Genomic DNA, 27308 nt, shown 5'->3' with positions numbered 1-27308 from the left:
CCAAAAAAAAAAAAAAAAAAAAAATCATATAAAATACTGATATAGATAAAGCAACACGCAAAATTCTCAAGAATTAAAAAAAATAGCAATACATTTTGAGACTGATATCTCCCAAACATAGACATTTAGGCTCCTTTGTCAACAGGCACATTTCGGTGGAATAATTTAGGAAACACTATCCTTGTCAGAGTCCCCATTCTATAAGAGAAGAAAGAGAGGCCCCAACTCACATGGAGAGGAGGCATCAGAGGCCGGACTAGAGCCCAGATCTTGTGACACTGAGCTACACCAAGGCTGACACAGCTTCACTTCAAAAGACACTCACCTTTAAGGAAAATGGTTGTGCAAAATCCACTCTGACACATCCATAGTTTTTTCGTAACATTCTGATAACGCCTCTTGCTATGCTCCAGAGGCTCTCATTCTTCTTAGGCTTTCCCTAATTTGCAATTTTGAAAGAATAGCATGGTAAGAAATAAAGCTAACAAATACACAAACATCATTATCCAAAGAATAAAGTTTATTAATTTTTTTATGGAAACCGATGATTTGTCTGGAAAAAGATAATAACGAATGAAGAAAAATAAGTATTCATTGACTGAGACCTGTCAGAAAATGTTTAGCACTCAAAGATGCTAAAAGATGTAATCACGTCACTGGGGAGGTAACTTGGCCATTGAAAAAGGAAACATTTAACACAACTTCATTTAGTACATTGTTTACATCATTCACAAAAATAGAATTGCAAACTACTGAAGGACAAAAATGATGTAACAGCCTGAAAAACTGTTCTGCAGTTCTCAGATAAAAGTAAGATGTCGAAGAGGCCACCTTATTGTGGTCTGATGATCACGATGGTCCAAGTATGTAACATTAGGCAACCAAATGCCAAATTCAGCCCCAGAGTGGCCTTTGAGCCAATTATTCATTCAGTAAGTGTTTCCTGAATATTTAACATGCATAAGGCACAATGTCAGCTGTATAAGGGACAAAGGACTCAGATATGATGTCAAGAGACGCAGTCAGGGTGAGTGGAGCATATGTTCAGAATTGACACAGGCAACACAAGGAGGGGTCTCACAAGAGATAATAATAATAATCCAGATCTATCACTTTATTTCTAAAGCCTCCAATTATTAGGAGTCCTTGAGCTTCTGATATGCTTTGGGCAATAAGCTTGAAACAAGTACCATGACCAAGACTTCCACACTAAATAAGAACAAAACTAAACTCCTTTGGAACTTGCACACTGCTGGGAGGAACAGTAAGTTGGTAAAACCATTTTGGAGAACTGTTTGGCAGCATCTACAAAGCTGAACATACATATACTTTATGATCCACTGATTCCACTCCCAGGCACATACCCAACAAAACGCATACATATGGTCATCAAGAGAAATGTACAAGAATGATCACAGCTGAAACCAGGAAACCAAACTTTTTTTTCAGCAATAGAATAGACAAATTGTATATTCATACACTGCAGTACTGTACAACTATGACAATGAACAAATTGTAACTACGTGTAACAACAAACAGGTGTTGCTTGTGCAAAGGAAACCAGAGATAAAAAGTCCACACACTACATTATATCCATTTATATCATGTTTAAAAATGGGTAAACTAATCTATTCAGTAAGAAGTCAAGATAGGTGGTTACCCTTGAGGGGAAAACAATGAGAGAGGGATAAGGGAGGTTCCTAGGGTCCTTGACCTGGGTCCTGGTTTTGCAGGTGTATTCATTTTGTGCTAATTCAAGCTACATGCGTATGATGGGTGCATTCTTCTGTAACTATTTACTTCAGTAAAAAAGGTCACTAAAAAAATTACTGCAGAGTCTCAAAATTAATCTGCAGCTGCTTTGCCAACATGATCCCACCAGTTCTTCAGGTGTAACTTAAACTCTACACATAAGCAATAAGCCTGGGGAGACCGAGCCATGAATACCCTCCCCAGGGCAGAGGTGGCCACTCAGTACCAAGTATTCTTCCACTTCCCGAGCCCACGACCAAGGCATGATTAATCTAATCATGCCACTTCCTCCAAATGCAGGAAATTACCACATCACCACTACCAATCAGGCTGCCATATGGGATGAAAGCCCACCCTTCCAAGTTTCCTACAGTGTTATAAAACTAGAGAGTAACAAAAATATTCTTAACTAATTCTAAACGCACTTATCTAAAAGCAAAAGACTGGAAAAGCAAAGATGACTTTTGTGCAGGTGGTCCTCTTACCAGTTGTTCGCCATTGTAATGACCCTCAATAATACGATCGTAGGAGATCCCAACAGGTATTATCAAGATGTCTGGGATGGTATTGGTAGACAGAGTATCTACTACAACTGACAAAAGTCCTGCCCGAGCACAGGAGATTTTTCCACTCCTAGAGCGTGTGCCTTCCAGAAAAATCTCCAAGAACTGCTGCTGTCGAAGTAGTTCAACTATATGCTGGAATATACAGAGAAAGCACAACATGAACAAGTCAAGATCAGCCAACTTAGAATAAGCTCAGCAGAGTTAAACCTAAAAAACAGGACAGACAAAACCTGTAACTTCTGACAAAATATTTTGCTCACACAGATAATATCGAAAGAGCTTCTCCAATGTTATATTTTGGTGATAACAAAAAGTAATCATCAAACCCATATCCAAGCAATAATCACTAAAATAATTACTCAGACAACTGTTTTTTACAAATCTCAATCAAGGGGCTTCCCTGGTGGCGCAGTGGTTGAGAGTCCGCCTGCCGATGCAGGGGACACGGGTTCGTGTCCCGGTCCGGGAAGATCCCACATGCCGCGAAGCGGCTGGGCCCATGACCCATGGCCGCTGAGCCTGCGCGTCCAGAGCCTGTGCTCCGCAATGGGAGAGGCCACAACAGTAAGAGGCCCGCGTACCGAAAAAAAAAAAAAGTCTGAATCAAGTCTCATTTTCTTCTACTGTGATAGCTACCATAAAGACTTTAAGAGTAATTAGAGACCACACGTACCCCGTGGAGCAAAGCTCTATAGAGAATATCTTTCCGTCCATCTGGCGTCTCATCTAGCCTCCGTCGTATGAAAAAGCCCCCAAGCTTATGGATCAGGGTACTATAAATTTAAGAACACATTAATTTTTTAAAAAGAAAAATTTAAAAAGAGTACTCAAATTCCAAGTTATTCGAAACGTGTCAATTTGGATATAAACCTCATGTGTTGTTTGAGCTGCTGATTGTGACAATGTGGACATTTTTCCATTTTCCATATATTGATGTGTTTCAGTCATTTACACTATTCATTAGCCTTCAGAATATCACTGTGTATAATGAAGCTCTGTTACATCTGTTCTAAGCCAAAAGGAGTTTACATGATATATTATCCCGCAAAGGTGCTGGTACAGACTTTAAGAGGATTATAAAATACTGCTAAATTTAAAAACCCTGTCCAGGGTCTCAAGACACTGACCTTTAGACATCCCAAAATTTTCCTATGGCACATTTACTACAAGATGAATGTGATGTTACAAAAGCTCCTTTGGGGAAACCTTCTCAAGTAAGTATTTCTTAGAGAGTATCCCAGTAAGACAAGAGTAACTTTATCAAAATGGAACCAAGCATAACCATCCTCCCAAAACATGAAACCAAAATTTGCTTCATTTACTCATACATAGAATAAAACAATTCGCACAACCCCACATCTGTCTACAGCACTGATGAATTATTTTGATATGAGGTTGAAACTTTCCAAAACTTAAGTCAACTTTTCCAAACTCAGAGCCTCCTCCTATTCTGTTCAAACAGAGTGATATTAATATAAATATTAATATATAGTTTTGGAATCTTCTACAGTCAGCATAAGGAGGCCACAGTAAGATACATCCAGAACTTAATGTCACTCTTTGGAAGTAAAACTCTGCAGAATAAATTCTTAATAAATGAGATGAACCATCCACAAAAATAAGCCCCCTTGAAAAGTGGTTTTTGAATGTACAGACTGGCATGTAACAAAAGAACACTGCAAATAAACAGGCCAGGTTATCGAGAGTCTGTCATGTCTGAAGGAATGATAAGCTGAGCAATGACTGGCGTAGAGGTCGTGAAAAGGGAAGTTGGATTATGAGAAATTATCAATGTTTATTAAGTACTTCCCCAGAGATCCACCTTGAGAACCAATCCAACCTGGAGGGAATGAATACATGAGTTGTTCTGATTACAGAAGAGGCAAACTATTATGGGGCAAGGCTTCTCTAAGAGCCCACCTGGAACAGTCTTCTTCACGCCTAAGCACCTTTCTGATGACTTTCTAATTCAACTTTCCAGGTTCCTTGACACTGGGAAGAGGTACCCATGAGAGAAAACATAGATATTCGGATACTTGGAAAAGCATGTCTGCCCTGTAGGGTCATATCACGCTGGATTACAGCTAGCTGTTTGCCTACATTCCCCATTATTTTATGAGCTATTTGAAAGTAGGGACTATGTATCTTGTTCTCCCTTGTCTAGAGCACATTTGGGTAAGTATTGGCTTACTGCATGAATGAATGGCTTCTCTTCAGTCATCCACATGCATCAGGTTAGCTACAGAACTCTGAGCCAAGGGATTAGGAAGGAGCTCCTCGTACTGCGAAGCTGAGGATCAGGTTTCATGGCACCCAAAGCAGTGACTGCCCCCTTGTGAAGCGCCACCTGCACAGCCTGCTTCCCTTCCAGTCGCTCCACATTCATCCTCCTCGTGCTCTCTACTACTCACAGAGCTGACCTGAGAGATGCTTTGTACTTTGAAGTATGAAACTAAATACTTTTCAAATCTGTGACCTCTTCTCCAAGAGCACTATTATACTTTTATTTAACCCTTCATTACCTTTTATCTGAACTATTGCAAGAGTCAGAATTGATCTAACTCCCTCTAATCCAGAATGACTTTTCAAAATGTGAATCTGAACGTATCATTTCTCAAGTATGAGATACACGCTAAACTCTTGGCTTAGAAATTGTTTTGACCTAACTCTCACCACCTATGCAGTCACCACCTCCAGCCTCTGAACCCTGCTAATGCACCCTACATTCTAACCCTAGAGTCTAAGAACTGTCTGCTGGTTCATGACCATATCATGCTTTTAAATCACTCTGTCTTTTCACATACTATTCCCTCTGAATGGAATGCATTGCATTCCCCTGAAAACCTCTAAAACATACCTTTTATGTTATACTATAATTATTATGTTTCTAGCTCTACTAAATTATGAGGTCAAAGTAACAGGTATGGTTCTTTCTTACCTTTACACCATTACCACCTGCCTACCACGACCCTGACCCCACCTGTGCACTGCCAAGTCAGATACAGTAATTTGCTATCTTATCTTTCTAATTGCCTTTTATATGTTTGATAAATACTGCTGATAAGTTTAGCTATTCACAGTTCACCAAATATCCCATATAAAACACTGAAATGATGATAATAGTCTTTTGTTGTTGTTGTTGTTGTTTTATTGGAGTATGGTTGCTTTACAATGTTGTGTTAGTTTCTGCTGTACAGCAGGGTGAATCAGCCACATGTATAAATATATCCCCTTTGTATTTCCTTCCCATTTAGATCACAACAGAGCACTGGGTAGAGTTCCCTGTGCTATACAGTCAGTTCTCATTAGTTATCTATTTTATACATAGTAGTGTATATGTGTCAATCCCAGTCTCCCAATTCATCCCACCCACCCCTTCCCCCGTGTGTTCTCTACCTCTGTGTCTCTATTTCTGCTTTGCAAATAAGTTCAAATGATGATGGTCTTAATGCTTTTTTGTACTTTCCAAATTTTCTGCAATAAGCATGCATTACTTTTATAATAAAAATAAAAAAGTCAATGTCCTCATTACAATAAATGTATCAAAAGGTATAATAAAAAAAGAAAAATTCAAAATATAATCTTCATACCTTAACTTTCAAAATAAGCTGATCTTACCTGAAGATGGGGATGTTGAGATTATTGCCTGAAGCAATGTATGGCGCTTTGATGTTATGGCAGAAGAGAATGAAAGTGAGCAGGAGATAGTCAATATGTGATCTATGAACTGGTAGAAATATAAGTGGCAAATTCATCTAGCAAAAGGAAAAACACCAAATTTAAAATTCAGATGGAAAGTTCAATTACAGTTTGCAACTTCACATTTGGTTAAAGTCATTCAAACACTAGCTACTCAGTGACTCATTCTTTAAAAACATTTTTCCGTAATAAGAACTTCTTTCAATTTAATATGATCTAGCTAAAAACAACTACACCAACAGAAAAGAATCAGGGAAGCAGGAGAATAATCAAGAGTTCATGTTGACTATATATCTTCTGAAAGGAAGCCCTAATCATATAAAAAGAACATAGTTTTTGGCCACAAGCTTGGTTTGGTTTGAAATCCTGGGCAAGTGACTTACTGGCTGTGACTTGGGACAATTTCTTAATCTATATGTGCCTTTATTTCCTCATGTATAAAATAAGGATTGTTTTACCTGATTTTCAGAGTTGTTGCAAGATAACTTACAGAAGGAATCCTGCATATTGCTGGAAGGTGCTCCTTTACCCCACTTATCTCCCACAAATACATAACTACTGTAGTTATCTCACATGGGGGAAAATCTTGCAAATGTGTAGGAATGCACAACAGTATACAAGAAAACATTTGAAAAAGAATTCCAAAATCACTCTGCAAATGTGGAGGATATAGAATGACAGATTCACATAATTCTTGCCTCAGTTGCAGCTTTAACCATCTCAAGTTGACCCTTGTGAATCTGAATATTCCAAAAGAAGCTGTTGAACAGTTTTAGCAGCACCCATCCGGTCAGTCTGAAAGAAAGTTAAAAAAAATTTTTAATGTATATACATATATTTATATATATAAACATATATATTTGACATTTGTCTACTTAAAGTTTTGAATCTACAACGTGAGTGAATGTAATTGACTTTTTATGAGCACGTGTGCATGTATGTGTGTGTATGTGTACATCTGAATTGTGAACTTAAATAACTGACCTTACACATATACTACTTATAGAAGCATCCATTTATTATGTACTAAAATCTTACATTTCATTCTAATTGCACACTTTATACTTCAGAAGCTAATGATCAAGCAAATATTTACGTGAGTAGAGTGATCCCTCTCCTGCATACAAATCACTCCACGACATGGGCATGTGCAGATTCATCAAGAAAAAAAGAGAGAGGGCCCAAATAAATAAAATCAGAAATGAAAAAGGAGAAGTTACAACCAATACTACAGAAATACAAAAGGTTCATACAAGATTACTACAAACAATTATATGCAAATAAAATGGATAACCTAGAAGAAATGGACAAATTCCTAGAAATGTACAATCTCCCAAGACTGAACCAGGAAGAAATAGAAAATATGAACAGACCAATTACCAATAATGAAACTGAGTCAGTAATAAAAAAAAGAAACTCCTAGCAAACAAAAGTCCAGAAGCAGATGGCTTCACAGGTGAACTCTACCAAATATTTGGTGAAGAGTTAACACATATCTTCTCAAACCATTCCAAAAAATTGCAGAGGAGGGAACACTTCTGCATTATGCTCATCTTATGAGGCCAGCATCACCCTGATAGCAAAACCAAAGACATCACAAAAAAAGAAAATCACAGGCCAGTATCATTGTTGAACATAGATGCAAAAATCCTTAACAAAATATTAGCAAACCAAATTCAACAATACAGTACATTAAAAGTATCACACACCATGATCAAGTGGAATTTATCCCAGGATGCAAAGATGGTTCAATATCCACAAATAAATCAATGTGATACATCACATTAACAAATTGAAGAATAAAAATCATATGATCCTCTCAAAAGATGCAGGAAAAGCTCCTGACAAAATCCAACATCCATTTATGATAAAAACTCTCAACAAAGTGAATATAGAGGGAACATACCTAAACATAAGAAAGGCCATAAATGACAAACCCACAGCTAACATCAGACTCAATGGTGAAAAGCTAAAAGCTTTTCAGATCAGGATCATGTCAAGATCAGGAACATGTCAAGGATGCCCTTTCTTGCCACTTTTATTAAACACAGAATTGAAAGTCCTCACCACAGCAAACAGACAAGAAAAAGAAATAAAAAGAATCCAAAGTGGAAATGAAAAAGTGAAATTGTCACTGTATGTACATGACATGATACTATACTTAGAAAATCCTAAAGAGGTCATCAAAAACTACTAGAACTCATCAATGAATCTGGTAAAGTTGCAAGATACAAAATTAATATACAGAAATCAGATGCATTTCTATACACTAACAATGAATTATCTGAAGGGAAAATTAAGAAAAGAATTTCATTTATAAATGCATCAAAAAGAATAAAATACCTAGGAATAAATCTACATAAGCAAGTAAAATACCTGTACTTGGAAAAATGTAAGACACTCATGAAAGAAATTGAAGATGACACAAGCAGATGGAAGGACTGGAAGAATTAATGGAATTAATTAAGAAATAATGGAATTCATGGACTGGAAGAATTAATATTGTTAAAATGACCATATGCCCAAGGTAATCTACAGATTCAATGTAATCCCTATAAAATACCAATGGCATTTTTCACAGAACTAGAATAAATAATTCTAAAATTTGTATGGAAACACAAGACCCCAAATAGCCAAAACAATCTTAAGAACAAAGGGGGAGGTATCACGTGCCCTGATTTCAAATTATCTTACAAAGCTACAGTAATCAAGACAGCACGTACTGGCACAAAAACAGACACATAGATCAGTGGAATGGAACAGAGAATCCAGAAAGGAACCCACACTTATATGGGCAATTAATCTATGACGGTGGAGGCAAGTATACACAATGGGGAAAAGAGTCTCTATAATAAATGGTGCTGAGAAAACTGGACAGCTACATGCAAAAAACTCAAACTGGACTACTGTCTCACACCATGCATGAAAATAAATTCAAAATGGATTAAAGACTTAAATCTAAGACCTGAAACCATAAAACTTCTAGAAGAAAACATGGGCAATATGCACTCTGACATCAGTCTTAGTAATATTTTTTTTGGATATGTCTCCTCAGGTAAGGGAAACAAAAGCAAGAATAAACAAATGGGACTAAATCAAATTAAAAAGCTTTTTCAGAGTGAAGAAACTATCAACAAAACAAAAAGGCCACCTACTGAATGGGAGAAGATGTTTGAAAAGGATATATCTGATAAGGGGCTTATACCCTAAATATATAAAAAACTCAAACAACTCAACATCAAAAAACAAACAATCCAATTAAAAAATGCACAGAAGGGGCTTCCCTGGTGGCGCAGTGGTTGAGAGTCCGCCTGCTGATGCAGGGGACACGGGTTCGTGCCCCGGTCCAGGAAGATCCCACATGCCGCGGAGCAGCTAGGCCCGTGAGTCATGGCCACTGAGCCTGCGCGTCCAGAGCCTGTGCTCCGCAATGGGAGAGGCCACAACAGTGACAGGCCAGTGTACGGCAAAAAAAAAAAAAAAAAATGTGCAGAGGATCTGAATAGACATTTTTTTTCCAAAGAAGACATACAGATGGCCAACAGGCACATGAAAAGATGCTCCACATCACAAATAATTGGGGGAACACAAATCAAAACCACAATGATTGCACTGGTTCAAGATGACAGAGTAGAAGGATGTGCTCTCACTTCCTCTTGCTAGAGCCCAAGAATCACAACTAACTGCTGCACGATCATTGACAGGAAGGCACTGGAGCTCACCAAAAAAGATACCCCACATCCAAAGACAAAGGTAAAGCCACAATGAGACGGTAGGAGGGGTACAATCACAATAAAATCAAATCCCATAACTGCTGGGTGGGTGACTCACAAACTGGAGAACACTTACACCACAGAAGTCCACCGAATGGAGTGAAGGTTGAGCCCCACGTCAGGTTTCCCTATCTGGGAGTCCGGCAATGGGAGGAGGAATTCCTAGAGAATCAGACATGGAGGCTAGCGGGATTTGATTATAGGACTTTGACAGGACTGGGGGAAACAGAGACTCCACTCTTGGAGGGCACACACAAAGTAGTGTGCACATCAGGATGCAGGGGAAGGAACAGTGACCCCATGGGAGACTGAACCAGACCTACCTGCTAGTGTTGGAGGGTCTCCTGGCAGAGGCGGGGGGTGGCTGTGTCTCACCACGAGGACAAGGACACTGGTAGCAGAAGTTCTGGGAAGAGTCCGCCATTACCCCCACCAAAGAGCCCAGGTAGGTTCCAGTGTTGTGTCGCCTCAGGCCAAACAACCAACAGGGAGGGAACCCAGCCCCGCCCATCAGCAGACAAGTGGATTAAAGTTTTACTGAACTCTGCCCACCAGAGCAACAGCCCACTCTACCCACCACCAGTCCCTCCCATCAGGAAAGCTGCACAAGCCTCTTAGATAGCCTCATCCACCAGACGGCAGACAGCAGAAGCAAGAAGAACGACAAATCTGCAGCCTGTGGAACAAAAACCACATTTACAGAAAGATAGACAAGATGAAAAGGCAGAGGGCTATGTACCAGATGAAGGAACAAGATAAAACCCCAGGAAAAGCAACTAAATGAAGTGGAAATAGGCGACCTTCCAGAAAAAGAATTCAGAATAATGATAGTGAAGATGATCCAGGACCTCGGAAAAAGAATGGAGGCAAAGATCAAGAAGATGCAAGAAATGTTTAACAAAGACCTAGAAGAATTAAAGAACAAACAAACAGAGATGAACAATACAATCACTGAAATGAAAACTACACTAGAAGGAATCAATAGCAGAATAACTGAGGCAGACGAACGCATAAGTGACCTGGAAGACAGAATGGTGGAATTCACTGCTGCAGAACAGAATAAAGAAAGAAGAAATAAAGACAGCCTAAGAGACCTCTGGGACAACATTAAACGCAACAGTATTCGCATTATAGAGGTCCCAGAAAGAGAAGAGAGAGAGAAAGGACCCAAGAAAATATGTGAAGAGATTATAGTCGAAAACTTCCCTAACATGAGAAAGGAAATAGCCACCCAAGTCCAGGAAGCACAGAGAGTCCCATACAGGATAAACCGAGGGAGAAACACACTGAGACACATAGTAATCAAATTGGCAAAATTAAAGACAAAGAAAAATTACTGAAAGCAGCAAGGGAAAAATGACAAATAATGTACAAGGCAACTCCCATAAGGTTAACAGCTGATTTCTCAGCAGAAACTCTACAAGCTGGAAGGGAGTGGCATGACATATTTAAAGTGATGCCAGGGAAAAATCTACAGCCAAGATCTACCTGGCAAGGATCTCATTCAGATTTGATGGAGAAATCAAAAGCTTTACAGACAAGCAAAAGCTAAGAGAATTCAGCACCACCAAACCAGCTCTACAACAAATGCTAAACGAACTTCTCTAACTGGGAAACATAAGAGAAGAAAAGGACCTACAAAAACAAACCCAAAACAATTAAGAAAATGATAATAGGAACATACATATAGATGATTACCTTAAACATAAATGGATTAAATGCTCCAACCAAAAGACACAGACTCACTGAATGGATACAAAAACAAGACCCATATATATGCTGTCTACAAGAGACCCACTTCAGACCTAGGGACACATACAGACTGAAAGTGAGGGGATGGAAAAAGATATTCCATGCAAATGGAAATCAAAAGAAAGCTGGAGTAGCAATACTCATATCAGATAAAATAGACTTTAAAATAAAGAATGTTACAAGAGACAAGGAAGGACACTACATAATGATCAAGGGATCAATCCAAGAAGAAGATATAACAATTATAAATATACATGCACCCAACATAGGAGCACCTCAATACATAAGGCAACTGCTAACAGCTATAAAAGATGAAATCCACAGTAACACAATAATAGTAGGGGACTTTAACACCTCATTTACACCAATGGACAGATCATCCAAACAGAAAATTAAGAAGGAAAGACAAGCTTTAAATGACACAATAGACCAAGTAGATTCAATTGATATTTATAGGACATTCCATCCAAAAACAGCAGATTACACTTTCTGCTCAAGTGCGCACAGGACAGATCACATCTTGGGTCACAAATTAAGCCTCAGTAAACTTAAGAAAACGGAAATCATATCAAGCATCTTTTCTGACCACAAAACTGAGATTAGAAATCTATTACAGGGAAAAAAACGTAAAAAACACAAACACATGGAGGCTAAACAATACGTTACTACATAACCAAGAGATCACTAAGGAAATCAAAAAATACCTAGAGACAAATGACAATGAAAACACAACGATCCAAAACCTATGGGATGCAGCAAAAGCAGCTCTAAGACGGAAGTTTATAGCAATACAATCCTATCTCAAGAAACAACAAGCATCTCAAATAAACAACCTAACCTTACACCTAAAGGAACTACAGAAAGAAGAACAAACCCAAAGTTAGTAGAAGGAAAGAAATCATAAAGATCAGAGCAGAAATAAATGAAATAGAAGCAAAGAAGACAATAGCAAAGATCATTAAAACTAAAAGCTGGTTCTTTGAGAAAATAAACAAAATTGATAAACCATTAGCCAGACTCATCAAGAAAAAGAGGGAGAGGACTCAAATCAATAAAATTAGAAATGAAAAAGAAGTTACAACAGACATCACAGAAGTACAAAGTATCCTAAGAGATTACTACAAGCAACTCTATGCCAATAAAATGGACAACCTGGAAGAAATGGACAAACTCTTAGAAAGGTATAACCTTCCAAGACTGAACCAGGAGGAAATAGAAAATATGAACAGACCAATCACAAGTAATGAAATTGAAACTGTGATTAAAATCTTCCAACAAACAAAAGTCCAGGACCAGATGGCTTCACGGGTGAATTCTATCAAATTCTATCAAACATTTAGGGAAGAGCGAACACCCATCCTTCTCAAACTCTTCCAAAAAACTGCAGAGGAAGGAACACTCCCAAACTCATTCTATGAGGCCACCATAACCATGATACCAAAACCAGACAAAGATATTACAAAAAAAGAAAATTACAGACCAATATCACTGATGAATATAGATGCAAATATCCTCAACAATATACTAGCAAACAGAATCCAACACATTGAAAGGATCGTACACCGTGATCAAGTGGGATTTATCCCAGGGATGCAAGGATTCTTCAATATACGCAAATCAATCAATGTGATCCACCATATTAACAAATTGAAGAAGAAAAACCATACGATCATCTCAGTAGATGCAGAAAAAGCTTCTGACAAAATTCAACACCCATTTATGATAAAAACTCTCAGAAAGTGGGCATAGCGGGAACCTACCTCAACATAATAAAGGCCATATACGACAAGCCCAGAGCAAACATCATTCTCAATGTTGAAAAGCTGAAAGCATTTCCTCTAAGATCAGGAACAAGACAAGGATGTCCACTCTCACCACTATTATTCAACATAGTTTTGGAAGTCCCAGCCACAGCAGTCAAAGAAGAAAAAGAAATAAAAGGAATCCAAATAGGAAAAGAAGAAGTAAAACTGCCACTGTTTGCAGACGACATCATACTATACACAGAGAATCCTAAAGATGCCACCAGAAAACTACTAGAGCTAATCGATGAATTTGGTAAAGTTGCAGGATACAAAATTAATGCACAGAACTCTCTTGCATTCCTATACCCTAATGATGAAAAATCTGGAAGAGAAATTAAGGAAACACTCCCACTTACCATTGCAACAAAAAGAATAAAATACCTAGGAATAAACCTACCTAGGGAGACAAAAGACCTGTATACAGAAAACTATAAGACACTGCTGAAAGAAATTAAAGATGATATAAACAGATGGAGAGATATACCATGTTCTTGGATTGGAAGAATCAATATTGTGAAAATGACTATAGTATCCAAAGCAATCTATTCAGTGCAATCCCTACCAAATTACCAATGGCATTTTTTACAGAACTAGAACAAAAAGTCTTAAGATGTGTATGGAGACACAAAAGACCCCGAACAGCCAAAGCGGTCTTGAGGGAAAAAAACGGAGCTGGAGGAATCAGGCTCCCAGACTTCAGACTATACTACAAAGCTACAGTAATCAAGACAGTATGGTACTGGCACAAAAACAGAAATATAGATCAATGGAACAGGACAGAAAGCCCAGAGATAAACCCACACACCTATGGTCAACTAATCCATGACAAAGGAGGCAAGGATATACAATGGAGAAAAGACAGTCTCTTCAATAAGTGGTGCTGGGAAAACTGGACAGCTACATGTAAAAGAATGAAAGTAGAACACTCCCTAACACCATACACAAAAATAATCTCAAAATAGATTAGAGACCTAAATGTAAGACCAGACACTATAAAACTCTTAGAGGAAAACATAGGCAGAACACTCTATGACATAAATCACAGCCAGATCCTTTTTGACCCATCTCCTAGAGAAACGGAAATAAAAACAAAAATGAACAAATGGGACCTAACTTAAAAGCTTTTGTAAAGCAAAGTAAACTGCAAACAAGATGAAAAGACTACCCTCAGAATGGGAGAAAATATTTGCAAATGAATCAATGGACAAAGGATTAATCTTCAAAATATATAAACAGCTCATGCAGCTCAATATTAAAAAAAAAAAAACCCAATCCAAAAATGGGCAGAAACAAGAAAACAAACAACCCAATCAAAAAATGGGCAGAAGACCTAAATAGACATTTCTCCAAAGAGAACATACAGATGGCCTATATACACATGAAAAGATGTTCAACATTGCTAATTATCAGAGAAATGCAAATCAAAACTATAATGAGATACCATCTCACATCAGACAGAATGGCCATCATTGATATCACCTCACACCAGTTAGAATGGCCATCATCAGAAAATCTACAAACAACAAATGCTGGAGAGGGTGTTGAGAAAAGCGAACCCTCTTGCACTGTTGGTGGGAATGTAAATTGATACAGCCACTATGGAGAACAGTATGGAGGTTCCTTAAAGAACTAAAAATAGAATTACCGTATGATCCAGCAATCCCACTACAGGGCATATACCCTGAGAAAACCATAATTCAAAAAGACACATGCACCCCAATGTTAACTGCAGCACTATTTACAATAGCCAGGAAATGGAAGCAACCTAAATGCCCATCGACAGACGAATGGATAACGAAGATATGGTACATATATACAATGGAATGTTACTCAGCCATAAAAAGGAATGAAATTGGGTCATTTGTAGAGATGTGGATGGACCTAGAGACTGTCATACAGAGTGAAGTAAGTCAGAAAGAGAAAAACAAATATCGTATATTAACGCATATATGTGGAACCTAGAAAAATGGTAGAGATGAACCGGTCTGCTGGGCAGAAACTGAGACACAGATGTAGAGAACAAACGTATGGACACCAAGTGGGGAAAGTGGCAAGGGGTGGGTGGTGGGGGGGCAGTGGTGTGATGAACTGGGAGATTGGGATTGACATGTATACACTAATATGTATAAAATGGATAACTATAAGAACCTGCTGTATAAAAAATAAATAAAATTTAAAAACCCATAATGAGATATGACCTCACCCCTGTCAGAATAGCTATTATCAAAAAGACAACAAATAACAAGTGTTGGGGAGAATGCAGAGGAAAGGGAACCCTTGTACATTGTTGGTGGGAGTGTACATTGGGGTAACCACTATGGAAAAGAATGTGGAGATTCCTCAAAAAATTAAAAATACAACTACCATATAATGCAACAATTCCACTCCTGGGTATTTTATCTGAAGAAAATGAAAACATTAATTAGAAGCCATATATGCACCCCTATGTTCACTGCAGCATTATTTATAATAGCTAAGATATGGAAGCAACCTAAGTGCCCATCAATAGATGAATGGATAAAGAAGATGTGGTATGTACACACATATACCCCAAAACACACAGTGGAATATTACTCAGCCATAAAAAAAGAATGAAATTTTGCCATATGTGACAACATGGGTGGACCTAGAGGACATTATGCTAAGTGAAAAAAGTCAGACAGAGAAAGACAAATACTGTATGATTTCACTTACGTGTGGAATCTAAAAATCAAAACAACATAATAAAACAGTTATAGATACAGAAAAAAACAGGTGGTCGCTAGAGGAGAGGCAGGTGGGAACGTAAGAAATAGGTGAGGGAGATTAAGAGGTACAAACTTCAGTTGTAAAATAAATGAGTCACAAGTATGAAATGTAGCGTGGGGAATACAGTTCATAACTATGTAATATCTTCGTATGTTGACAGATCATAACTAAACTTATAGTGGTGATCATTTTGAAATGTACAGAAATATTGAATCACTATGTCGTATAACAGGAACTAACACAGTGTTGTAGATCAATTATACTTCCAAAACAAACAAACTCAAAAAAAGAGATCAGATTTGTGGTTACCAGAGGTGGTGGGGGAAGGGGGAATTGGATGAAGGTAGTCAAAAGATACAGACTTCCAGTTATAAGATAAATAAGTGCTAGGGATGTAACATACAACACAATAAATATAATTAACACTGCTGTATGTTATATATGAAAACTGTTAAAAGAGTAAATCCTAAGAGTTCTCACCACAAGAAAAAAAAATTTCATTCTATATCTTTGATTTTGTATCTATATGAGATGATGAATGTTCAGTAAACTCATTGTGGTAATCACTTCATGACATATGTAAGTCAAATCATTATGCTGTACACCTTCAATTTATACAGTGCTGTATGTCAGTTATATCTCAATAAAACTGAAAGAAAACAAAAAGACATGGGCATGTGAAACCCAGCTCACAACTAGTCTAGAAGATGTCAGCAGTAATACAATGGCTGGTAACAGCTAACAGCGATTAATGCACCTTGAAGCCTCCCAAGTGCTACTTCTCATGACAGTTAAAGAATAAAAAGGGCTTCCCTGGTGGCGCAGTGGTTGAGAGTCTGCCTGCCGATGCAGGGGACACGGGTTCGTGCCCCGGTCCGGGAAGATCCCACATGCCGCGGAGCGGCTGGGCCCGTGAGCCATGGCCGCTGAGCCTGCGCGTCTGGAGCCTGTGCTCCGCAACGGGAGAGGCCACAACAGTGAGAGGCCCGCGTACCGCAAAAAAAAAAAAAAAAAGAATAAAAAGAGGAGTTAGTTTTTAACATCAGAATATGATAAAACCTCTTTTGGACCAAGAGCATTGTGCTAGGAAAGTCCAACGGTTCAGTCCTGTCTGCTCAAAACAGGATGACTCTTGCTGAAAGTTTTCTGCTTTGTTTTTTATACCTGATCAGGGCCGGTGAGACAGTGGCGACCATTTCTTGCAGGATCTTTCTGGCTTTCTTTTTCACTTTATTGACAGCTTTTGATTGCTGCTGAGCAGAACCATCAGGGTTTAATTCAGCAGCCACTTCTGCAATTGCCTCTTGTACTCTGATTTCAAAATGGAAAGACAGGCAATGTAACTGGCTCTATGCTACATTCTGTATTATTTTCTAAACTACAGATATAAATCACAAAACAAAATATACTTTCTCTTTTATGTGATAACACAAGAGAATAAGCTCAAGTTAGAAGTGCTTTCCTTGTCTGTCTATTAAATATTAAGGATATTATATTCCTAAATCAATGAATTCCTGAGGAAGCTGGAAGGCAGATTTGAAAATTTAATTCAAATTCACTGGTATAATTAACCAGTTCACATAGAGAATTTGTGAATTGAATGTGAATTTGAATGTTCCAGTTATGCTGTGAGGGACGCAAAGTTACACTGAGGCAGAAAGGAAGAAAAGGAAGATTATCCCTTTAGGCATATAATTCAGAGGTATCCCAAGCCCACTTGCCAAAGTAATGTGTGATTTTTCTTTTGAAGACCAAACTTATTATTCATTTACATTGTGGCTTATTAGTGGAACTATTTGTAAAACTCTCTAGGAGGGATCAAAGGTGGACATAAATATTTACAAGTATTTTCCAAATCAAACCAGTAATTTTAAAAAGGCACAGCTCTAGATTTAAACAGCACAGACCAGTAAGCAGTAAGGTAAAAGGGAAGATTTAACCCAGTCTTGTAAATCTTCCACATGACTTAGGGAAGAACGAATGAGGTTTAAACCTCCTTAAATCACTTCTAACATCCTAGTTATTACTCAAAATATCTGGATGGAATGAAACATACTTGAGGGGCTTTACCTAGAAAACAGAATATATAATAATCCAAGGGAGTTTCAAATAATTGTTTTTTTCTCCCACTGTTGCTGATTTTAGACTAGTGTACAGCAAAACTCCACAGAGCCCCATCATTCGTTACTACAGAAAGATCAATTCCACGTGACACTTATGCACCATCCCTAATTCTATTCCATGAATAGCATTTATTTCAATACAGCCAGGAATGTTTTCACAAGTAATTCATGTAATTATTATATCTCCATTATCAACTATTCACTCATTTATTCAATAAATATAAAAGTAACTACGACGTGCCACTACTGTTCAGCCCTTAACAACCATACCACTGGGCTTGCATTTCTAAGCATCTTTCAATCCACTCTGGTCTCCAGCTTTCCAAATCCAGGTTGGTGTCTAACACGGGCCACAACAATGAAGTGGAATAGAAACCAACCTTCACCCAAACTCCCACAGTCTAATGGCTGAGCTTTGTAACGATTTCCCCAATCCTTTTGAGTTCAAGTCAGTCTCTTCCATTTTTAAGCAAGATCCTCTGAGGGCAAGGACACTTATCTCATTCTCTTAAAATTTCTAATAATGACTTTCTAATACAAGAATTTGTACCCAGGTACTTAACAATTATTTGACAGAAATATCAAACTCACTTCTCTTCTGGCTATAAAATAGGAAATGCATTGTCCCAAACATTCATATTACAGAACACTTAACAGAGAACTCTGGAAATATGCGCATATCTGAACTCCAACTCGCCTTTCATTTATTAGAAGCCCATTCAATTATTAATGCATAAAACAAGACTGCTATTCCCACATGGCACCAAAACCATCTGTTCTCTTTCCTTTCCTTGCTTTCTTCTGGAGCTTGAACATTGAACGTCTGGAAACACAAACACCTCTTGAGACAGAGTCCCAGAGAAACTAAAGGTTGATAAAGGAAATTACTTCCCCACACCCACCGCCCATCCCTACATTTCCCCTTTACAGCAGCGTCCCACCCTTACCTACTGCTGTTCAGTACGTTTTCAGTCACGTTGGTGGCAAACATGCCTTTATGGACATCTCGCTCTTGAATGAAAAGTACGTAAGAAAGACGTCTTGCCAGCCATCCTCGATGCCTGCAACGTGAAAATGGTTTAGCAGAGAAGTACTCCAGGAATACCTAAAGCAAGCTGCTTAAACTACACAGGTTCCCCTCCTGTAAAAACAAATCCTCATTTCATCTATTCCAGAGATTTAGGGTTCTCCTGTAGCAAATTCTCCTTAGTAAGTAGTTCAGGATGCTATGCAGACAGTTTTATTTCTAATTTCCTTCATGTACTCTCAGCTAAAACTTAAACTTGGAATTTATGTATTAATGCTTGAACAGTGTTACTCTGCAAACTAATGATCCAAATATAAAAAAAAAGAAATAAAAGCATCTTACTTTAATACCATTTGAAAAACCAAATATGTTGAATGCTTTATATATAAGCTATATAGCTTATATCTATAGCTATGGGCCAAAAAAAATAATTTGGGAGTCTTTTCCTACCATGAAGGGCTACTTTTTTTGTTGTTATTACAGTAATTCTTCTAAGGTGATCACTGACTGTCAAATTGAATTGACGAAGTTGACCAGTTGAGAGAAGTCAAGGAAACTAGACAGTGGTCTGAATATTTGTGCTCTGGGCTTATGAAGCCAGAAGTTCTTACTGTTTGGGTGGCTTTTTTGAAAACACATTCAGCATACCTAGGAAATAGGACATACTCCCATCAGGGACTGTGACTATGTGTTATCTGGATGGGGGTTAAGGACAGGGATCTAGAATAAGAATGCTACAAACTTCCATTATGTGGTGATTTGAAACCATTTGTAATGATTATATAATGCCTCATTATCATGTCCTCCATAATGATAAGCACATAAACAGTAGAAGATTTCAATTATAAAGTAATTCTGGAATGATCCAAAAAGCCTTCAATTGAGGAAAAGTAATTTGAGGGGGCTTCCCTGGTAGTGCAGTGGTTGAGAGTCTGCCTCCCGATGCAGGGGACACGGGTTCGTGCCCTGGTCCGGGAAGATCCCACATGCCGTGGAGCGGCTGGGCCTGTGAGCCATGGCCGCTGAGCCTGCGCGTCCGGAGCCTGTGCTCCGCAACGGGAGAGGTCACGGTGGTGAGAGGCCCGTGTAGCTCAAAAAAAAAAAAAAAAAATGCTCCTTCATCTCTCCTTCCTGACATTCTTTTTCTTCCTCCTTTCCTTTGTCTCATTTCTCTGAAAACTTAGCCCAATATGTTAAGTGTTTAATTCTAAACTCTTCTATCAGTGAACATTTTCAAAATTATTACTGGAATGTACAAAGTCCAAACTCTTGATGAAATCCCTTCACAATGGACTGAAAGCAGTGTGTGTGTGTGTGTGTGTGTGTGTAAAAATGTTTAGGCTATGCTTCATGCAACACACAGAAGAGCTAAATAGCCAACTCACTTGCACAGGTAGCTTATTACACTGAATAGTTCCACACTGCCTGGTCAATACAACATATGCTAAAAAGTGTGTGTGTGTGTATGTGTATCTCATATGCTTTCTTTTCTTAACTGCCTCCAACTTAGGACCACAAATGAACTCCTCGGTTTTGTATGTAAAATATCTACTTACATAAAGAAAGACTCAATGGGATTCTTTTGCTTAGGATCTTAATCATGTCAACCAAAGGAAAAAAAAATTTCTCCTCTTTCCTTTAAACTTGAGAGCAAGAGAGAGAGAGAAGAAAGGGTAGCATGGAAATTGGAAAAAACACATCCCTTGACTTTAGTTCTATTTAAAAAAAAACTTAATATATACCCAAATATTATCATGCTCACTTATAATATCATCATCAAAATATGAGTAGTAAAATCAGAAAGACTTAAAATTTAAGTATTTGACTTCTTGGATTTTTAATGGAATTTTGTGTATTTGTGTATTTTTAATGGAATTTTGTGTATTTCTCATCACCTGAGCCTACTACTTACCTACTCCAGGCATTTACTCTTAGAATTATAAGGACTGGTAGCATTTTTGGCTACCGTTTCTCTCTTGTCTCGCAGACATTCTCCCTCTTTCCTCATCCCCTAGCCTAAATTCACTTAGAACAAAGCCTCTTTTCTCCCATTCTGATGCCTAACAGCCTATCCCCATATGCCTGGAATTTGGAAGTAAGAATTCTAAGAAAAGTCTTAAGCTAATAATAAATCAAAGAACATCTGTTCAATAGAGAAAAATATCTTCCAAAACTCTGTAGATTAGGCAGATTTCAAAAAGTTACACTTTCTTTGAGGTATAAAATAATAATAGATGAGACATTCAAACCTACACCTGTCCTCACACATATCTCTGTCACATTTTGGCACATTTCAGCTGCAGCATCAATATCTGAATAAGGTAAAGAAAGCCAGAAGTGATATATACACGCTCATGAAAATATTATATAATTACAGCAGGAAATAGCAATAGGTCTTCTCAGGTTCCAAGTTTTAGATAAAGCCTTTTGTGTCAGAAGTTAATATCTTATTAACTCTAAAAAAATAAAGAGATTCATCTTAAAGTGTGTTAACTGGTTATTATGAAATTTTTCTCTTGACATGCATTAGAAGTATAAGAAATGTCTTTTTACCTTGTGTGAGTTTCATTGATATAAATAACATTCCGCAAACCCAAAGATGGGATACTGGGGTTGAAAAATTTATCCTACATAAAACAAAATAAACATAGACATAAATATACGACTGGATTTCTGGTGAAGGACTCACATTATTAGTTCTTGAGGACTTTTATAATTCAAGCATAAAGTAAGGCATTGCTTCAAAAATCTGAGATGAAGAAAAATGGTGTTTTATTGAAAACTACTTTTTAGCCTTCTAAGAAGGTCACAAACTCAAAACCAATCAGCAGCAGCTTTCAAAGGAACTACTGCCTCTCACTTTCCTGCCCTACTCCCCACCCCCAACCAAAAAGAGTTAAAGCCAGAGACGGCTTAAGTCATTGACAGGAATACTGGAGATTTCAGTGTTTTCAAAATACAAAAATACTATGCTAAGTATCATGTAGTTATTGTGAGATTACTAAATCTCCCAATAATCCTGACACGTAAGAATTATTATCCCCACTTTACAGATAGGAAAACTGAGGCTTGCAGAAGTTTAGGATTCAATCCCAGATCTTGCTTCAAAGAATGTGGTCTTTCTATTCCCCTAAAATGACTGTCTACTTAATGAGAAAACATATGGCTAAAAGGTCACCCTCTTTACAGGTAATCTTGAAAGATAATCCAGAAATAGCTCTGCTAAAAAGAGAAAGGCCATAACCTTAACAATGTGGGCAAAAAGGTAAACTTTCCACAAATAAATGCTGAGAAAGCACAATGTACCCTCAACAAAAGACGTCAAAATACTTAAGTGATATCTCCTTAGAGAAAAGGAAAATAGGATTTCATAGAAAAGGTAGAATGTCAAAAAATTACTACAAAAATACTGTCAAACAAAAATTATTTTAGAAAAACATGCCATGGAAGAATATAAGATCAAGTTTAGCTCTATCAGGTACTATACGTAGGCAAAAATCAATTATCTGTTATACTACTCACCTATCCCCACCCCAGACCATCACCACCACCAAATAATTTCTTACACTCTCTTCTGACTGAAGAACACATTAGAGTTAAGGTATTGTTTTGATCTTTTAAGCATTCAAAATTAGAATTAGATGAGATGCCAGATCTAAAAAGAAAAGCCACATGATCTATTTAAATCTTTATTTCTACTGGCCTATTAATCTGAACTGGCCTTACTCCTAGACTAGAAATGTCCATGATCCTTCACTTCCACCATAATCTTGCAACAAGGCACTTGTGATTTAAGAGGAACAATATTTCTATCAAGATATTCTTGAGCAGACCGTGATTTAAGAGGAACAATATTTCTATCAAGATATTCTTGAGCAGGCCTGAATATTTAACATAAACTTCTTGGGTATCACACAAATCTCTCTCAGATTAGTAAATTCCTTATATAAGACTTTCTGCCAAGCCAACCCTAAGTGGAAAATTCTCACAGCACTGTTAGCTATTCACACAGGTTATAAGCAAGTTCTATAAATTGCAGGGTTAATAAATGGCACTTAAATGTCCTGGTAACTGGCCCATCCCAGAGAGAGCTTACCATCCAGTTATACGTTTTAAAAGGTTAAGTCTACTGCCTTAGAACACAGCCACATTAGAGTCTACATTCCTGTGCTAACTCATCCCTCTGGCAAAATGCCCTCAGAAGCATACTTCTCATCCAATTGACTCTTCCCAAACACTACACTCTAATGTGGAAGATTTTGTATGGCTTGTGTTTTTCCATCAAATACGAACAACAAGCGCATGCACACTCCTTCTTAAATCTTCATCATAACATTCTAGTGACCATCCTTCCCTATCACAGAGTCAACCGAAACCCCTCACTCCCTCCACCGCAGGAACAGACACTTAGCAAAAGGGCAAAGCCACCGCTTTAATTTCTTATTCTGTCCTGCTCCACGCTCATGTGTGAGCTCTCGCGCGTGCGCGCTCTCTCTCTCACGCTCTCTCTCTCTCTCATTCATCTTGCTAGGATTTTAACTTTCAGTGCTAAATTGCAACATCTTGAAGTTACATGAAGGTTCCCACCAACTCTTTGGAAGGGTTATCTTAAAGTAAGATCTACTCTCCCTCTAAAGTCATACTAAAATGAAAAAACAAAACAAAATATAGCCTGGCATCAACTATTAGACTAATATTCACTGAATAAATGAATGAAACGAAAAACTGAGTCAACATCTTTACTTGGAATATTTGGTTTATAAAGATAGGCCTAAGTTCTATAAATGCATTAAGTCCATTAAGACTACACAATAATAAAATTCACACAAAGTTGGAAATCTATGTCACATACTTCACTCTGTTTATTAAAGGTCAACAAAGGTATTAAAGGTAGCATTCTTACCCAGCTCTGGGGAGTACAGGAATAACAACATCTTCCTACAAAGGGCCTTTTCCGGCTCATTAGGCTTTCTTTCCACTTCAAGGTTGCAGATCTGAAGACAGTCGGTCTGAAACCACACTCACCCTAATAAATATTAAGAAAAAATAGTGTGTCAGTAACAAGAAAATTATACTTGTCCACTTGATCTCTAAGCTATTTCAGACAGAAGAGAAACTTCTGACATATATTCTTTTTGGTGGCGTGTGTTTCTCAGAGTGATTTTTCATTCAAGGTGCTCCCTCTATGACCAACACTTGGAACATAAGCAAAAATTGAGCACCTAAGAATAGCAATAGCTGGCAACACTCAAAGCAGCATTCAAAGGTTTAAAAACTAAGTTATAAAAGGTCAGATAGCCTTCTGACAGTAGCAGAAGGAATAAAGTCAGACTCCTGGAGCCCTATGCTAACAATTCACCTCACTCCCTCTTAAATCACACACTCCCACAAAAGAACTACAAAGGCCTTACTCAGAGAGTAAACAAGTTGTTATAATTCGGCTTAAAATATTTTACTTTAAATGAAAAACAAGGTAAACTTATATAATATTCCTTTATCCTAACAACAGAGTTTAAAGTCTGGAATTTAAATTATAGCCATACTATCCAATTAGGGTCAAACTCTGCTCTTCTGTTTTAAATAATTTTCTCTTAACTTTGAGTTCATCAGTTGCTCAAATCCCACTGATATCACATTCTCAAAAATAAACCAAAAAACCACCCAAAACTCCAACATCATTTTTTTATCTAAAGCAGATAGTGTTCAGGAAACATTTAAAACATGCCATGTTCTATTGACATAGGGAAAACAATACAAAAAAAAAAAAAAAAAAGCATGCCCTTTGGATTGAGATTCATACTAAACTCCTATTTTCAATTTTTGAAATAAAGTTTACTTCCATCACAAAATTCACACTTGTGAAATGCAATCATGGAAAACAGATACGAAAAGAAAAAAAAATCTCTTCATAATTACACCACCCAAAACAACTAATAGGTTTTTTTTTTCCTATGCAAAACTGTTTTGCTTTTTAACATAATCACTGTACTTAAATTTCCTACCCAATTTTCTCTTCCCAATAACATAATACCATAAGAATTTTAAAATATTAGACTTCATAAACAAACCTTCTAACACTTGGAGGTAGTTTCTGTAGCTATTAACCTCTATTTGAATGTCTATTGCTTCCAGTGTTTCCACCTTCATACACACTGAAATGAACATCTTTAGGCTGAATGCTTTTAACCTCTATCTTAAACTTACCCATTCCTCGCTTGCATGCTTACATCGACCAATACTGTATTCAGATGAATTTGGCAAATAAGAAACATCTATCGTGCCAAGGGTCAGTGCAGATTCATCCATGTCACAAGGCGTAACTCCCAAATCATGCGCTATAAAAAAATGTATACCATATAAGTTAATGAGGGATCCAGAGAGCAAATACTAGAACTCAAAATTCTGATTTCTATATTATTTTGCCCCATGATAGGATGTCAAATGAACTATGGAGGACTTCCCCATGTTTAGTCAATGTGTAAAAAAGGACTTTGATGTGTATATATGAATACAGGCCATCCTGATTTAAAAAAAAAAAAAAATTCGTATCTTTGGACTTCATGAACAAAACAGCTATGAATTCACGAAGGTAAATAACAGCTGATTTCAGGTATGTGACAAATAATTATTTCACCTGTGGAACTGAATAGTTCCTGGAAGTATGAAGATACGCATTTATTAAATTAAATGTTACATGTATGCACACAAGTAGATAATTTTGAAAAATTATGTGCTGGGAATTTTTCGTCATACACACTATGCAATGTAAAATGGGTTAGGGTAACGAAGGCACCTCTCAAGTTTCCCACTTAAACTGAATTAAGCTCTGAATTTTCTTGTGCTGCCTTAAATGAAATGATGTTTGCACTTTTAATACATCTACACGGCTCTAAGACAGAAGTACACTGTTCTAAAATATCTGATTTATAAGTTTTCATATCTTTTCAATAAGCCTTTTCCTACCCTAGGAAAAAATGTTCACTAACAGTGAATTGCTAAAGAAAATAAATATTAACTTAAAATATAAGAACTTTCTAACATAATTCTCAAATTATTTTAGCATTTGACTATTTCTCACCTGGCCTTAAATTAGTCCTTTAAAACCCTGAAAGGTCATGTCCAAGTTAACAGTGTTCCTTGGAGGGCAGATTCCGATTTCTTTACAATCCCCATGTGGATTTACAGTGGTAACTGTTATCCTCAGCACGACTATACACATTCTTAACAATTTTATGCAACAATCTACCATAATAGGCGAGGGGAGGGAATAGTAAAGCAATGCACCTGGCATGAAACCTCTTCTGTATTATAAACTAAAACTCAGCTATCAGTTTCAGGTGCAGAATGTAGCTACAACCGGCGGAGCCAGCTGCTGCCTGGGGAAATGAAGACTCATCTAGCCCCTGTGACGAAGGCAGGACGAGAGGTGGAAACAGTCTTGTGCCAATAGGAAGTCCACGCTTCACCCCTCCCTCCCCACGTTTGTCCAAGGTTGAAAAGTACACACCCCCGTAAAAAAAAAGAGAATCCTGGAGGCGCCAGGCTGTGGGCTGAGGGGAGCCAACTGTGGGTTTTAAAAGCGACAGAGGGAGGAGGGCCAGCTCTGAAGCCAAACAGATCCGAGTTCGAATCTTCTTACCATCTGTGTGACTTTGGACGCGTTGGTTAACTTCCATGCCTTGGTTTCCCCATCTGGAAAATGGGCATGATATGATAAATCTTACCTCCTGGGTTGCTGGGAGGACTGGATAATACCCCTAAGACGCCTGGCACAGTGTCTGACGCACAGGGAGTGCTCAGTTCAATCAGTGGTCATCTGTCAACGGACTGTCCCCAGCACCAGCTGCTCCCAGAGCACGCTTGCTGCCTCAACGCCAAAGCCAATGACTCCACGTGCCCTTCGGGTGCGCGGGCGACTGAGCCCACAGGGACTTCCCTCTCGCCCAGGGGAAGCCTGCCGCAGCCCGGTCTCCCGGGGAGAGGAAAAGCCCGACCCCCACGCCGGCACGAGCCGGGCCCATCTCTCAGGGGGAACCCGGGAGCTCAGGGAGAGGGCCGGGGGG

At 38.0% G+C, this 27308-nt stretch overlaps 1 protein-coding gene across 1 annotated transcript in view; it reads right to left on the bottom strand.

Annotated features, from left to right (window-relative positions):
• GPAM (glycerol-3-phosphate acyltransferase, mitochondrial) overlaps positions 1–26621 on the bottom strand; it is a 42525-nt gene extending 15904 nt beyond the window's left edge. Inside the window, exons 1-11 of the mRNA XM_007469629.1 lie at positions 26530–26621; positions 25450–25580; positions 24149–24271; positions 21799–21872; positions 19166–19279; positions 17260–17406; positions 6716–6812; positions 5937–6073; positions 2992–3091; positions 2238–2450; positions 326–439 (exon numbers count right to left, since the gene is read on the bottom strand). Coding sequence (XP_007469691.1) covers positions 326–439; positions 2238–2450; positions 2992–3091; positions 5937–6073; positions 6716–6812; positions 17260–17406; positions 19166–19279; positions 21799–21872; positions 24149–24271; positions 25450–25580; positions 26530–26536 — 1257 coding nt within the window. The 5' untranslated portion in view covers positions 26537–26621. The remainder of the gene's footprint in view (positions 1–325; positions 440–2237; positions 2451–2991; positions 3092–5936; positions 6074–6715; positions 6813–17259; positions 17407–19165; positions 19280–21798; positions 21873–24148; positions 24272–25449; positions 25581–26529) is intronic.
• Positions 26622–27308: the final 687 nt, after the last annotated feature.

Source organism: Lipotes vexillifer, unplaced genomic scaffold (genome assembly GCF_000442215.2).
Source record: "Lipotes vexillifer unplaced genomic scaffold, Lipotes_vexillifer_v1.1 scaffold240, whole genome shotgun sequence".
Lineage (NCBI taxonomy): Eukaryota > Metazoa > Chordata > Mammalia > Artiodactyla > Lipotidae > Lipotes > Lipotes vexillifer.
Note: the sequence above shows the minus strand (reverse complement) of the source record. Positions and strands in the feature narration are given on the sequence as shown.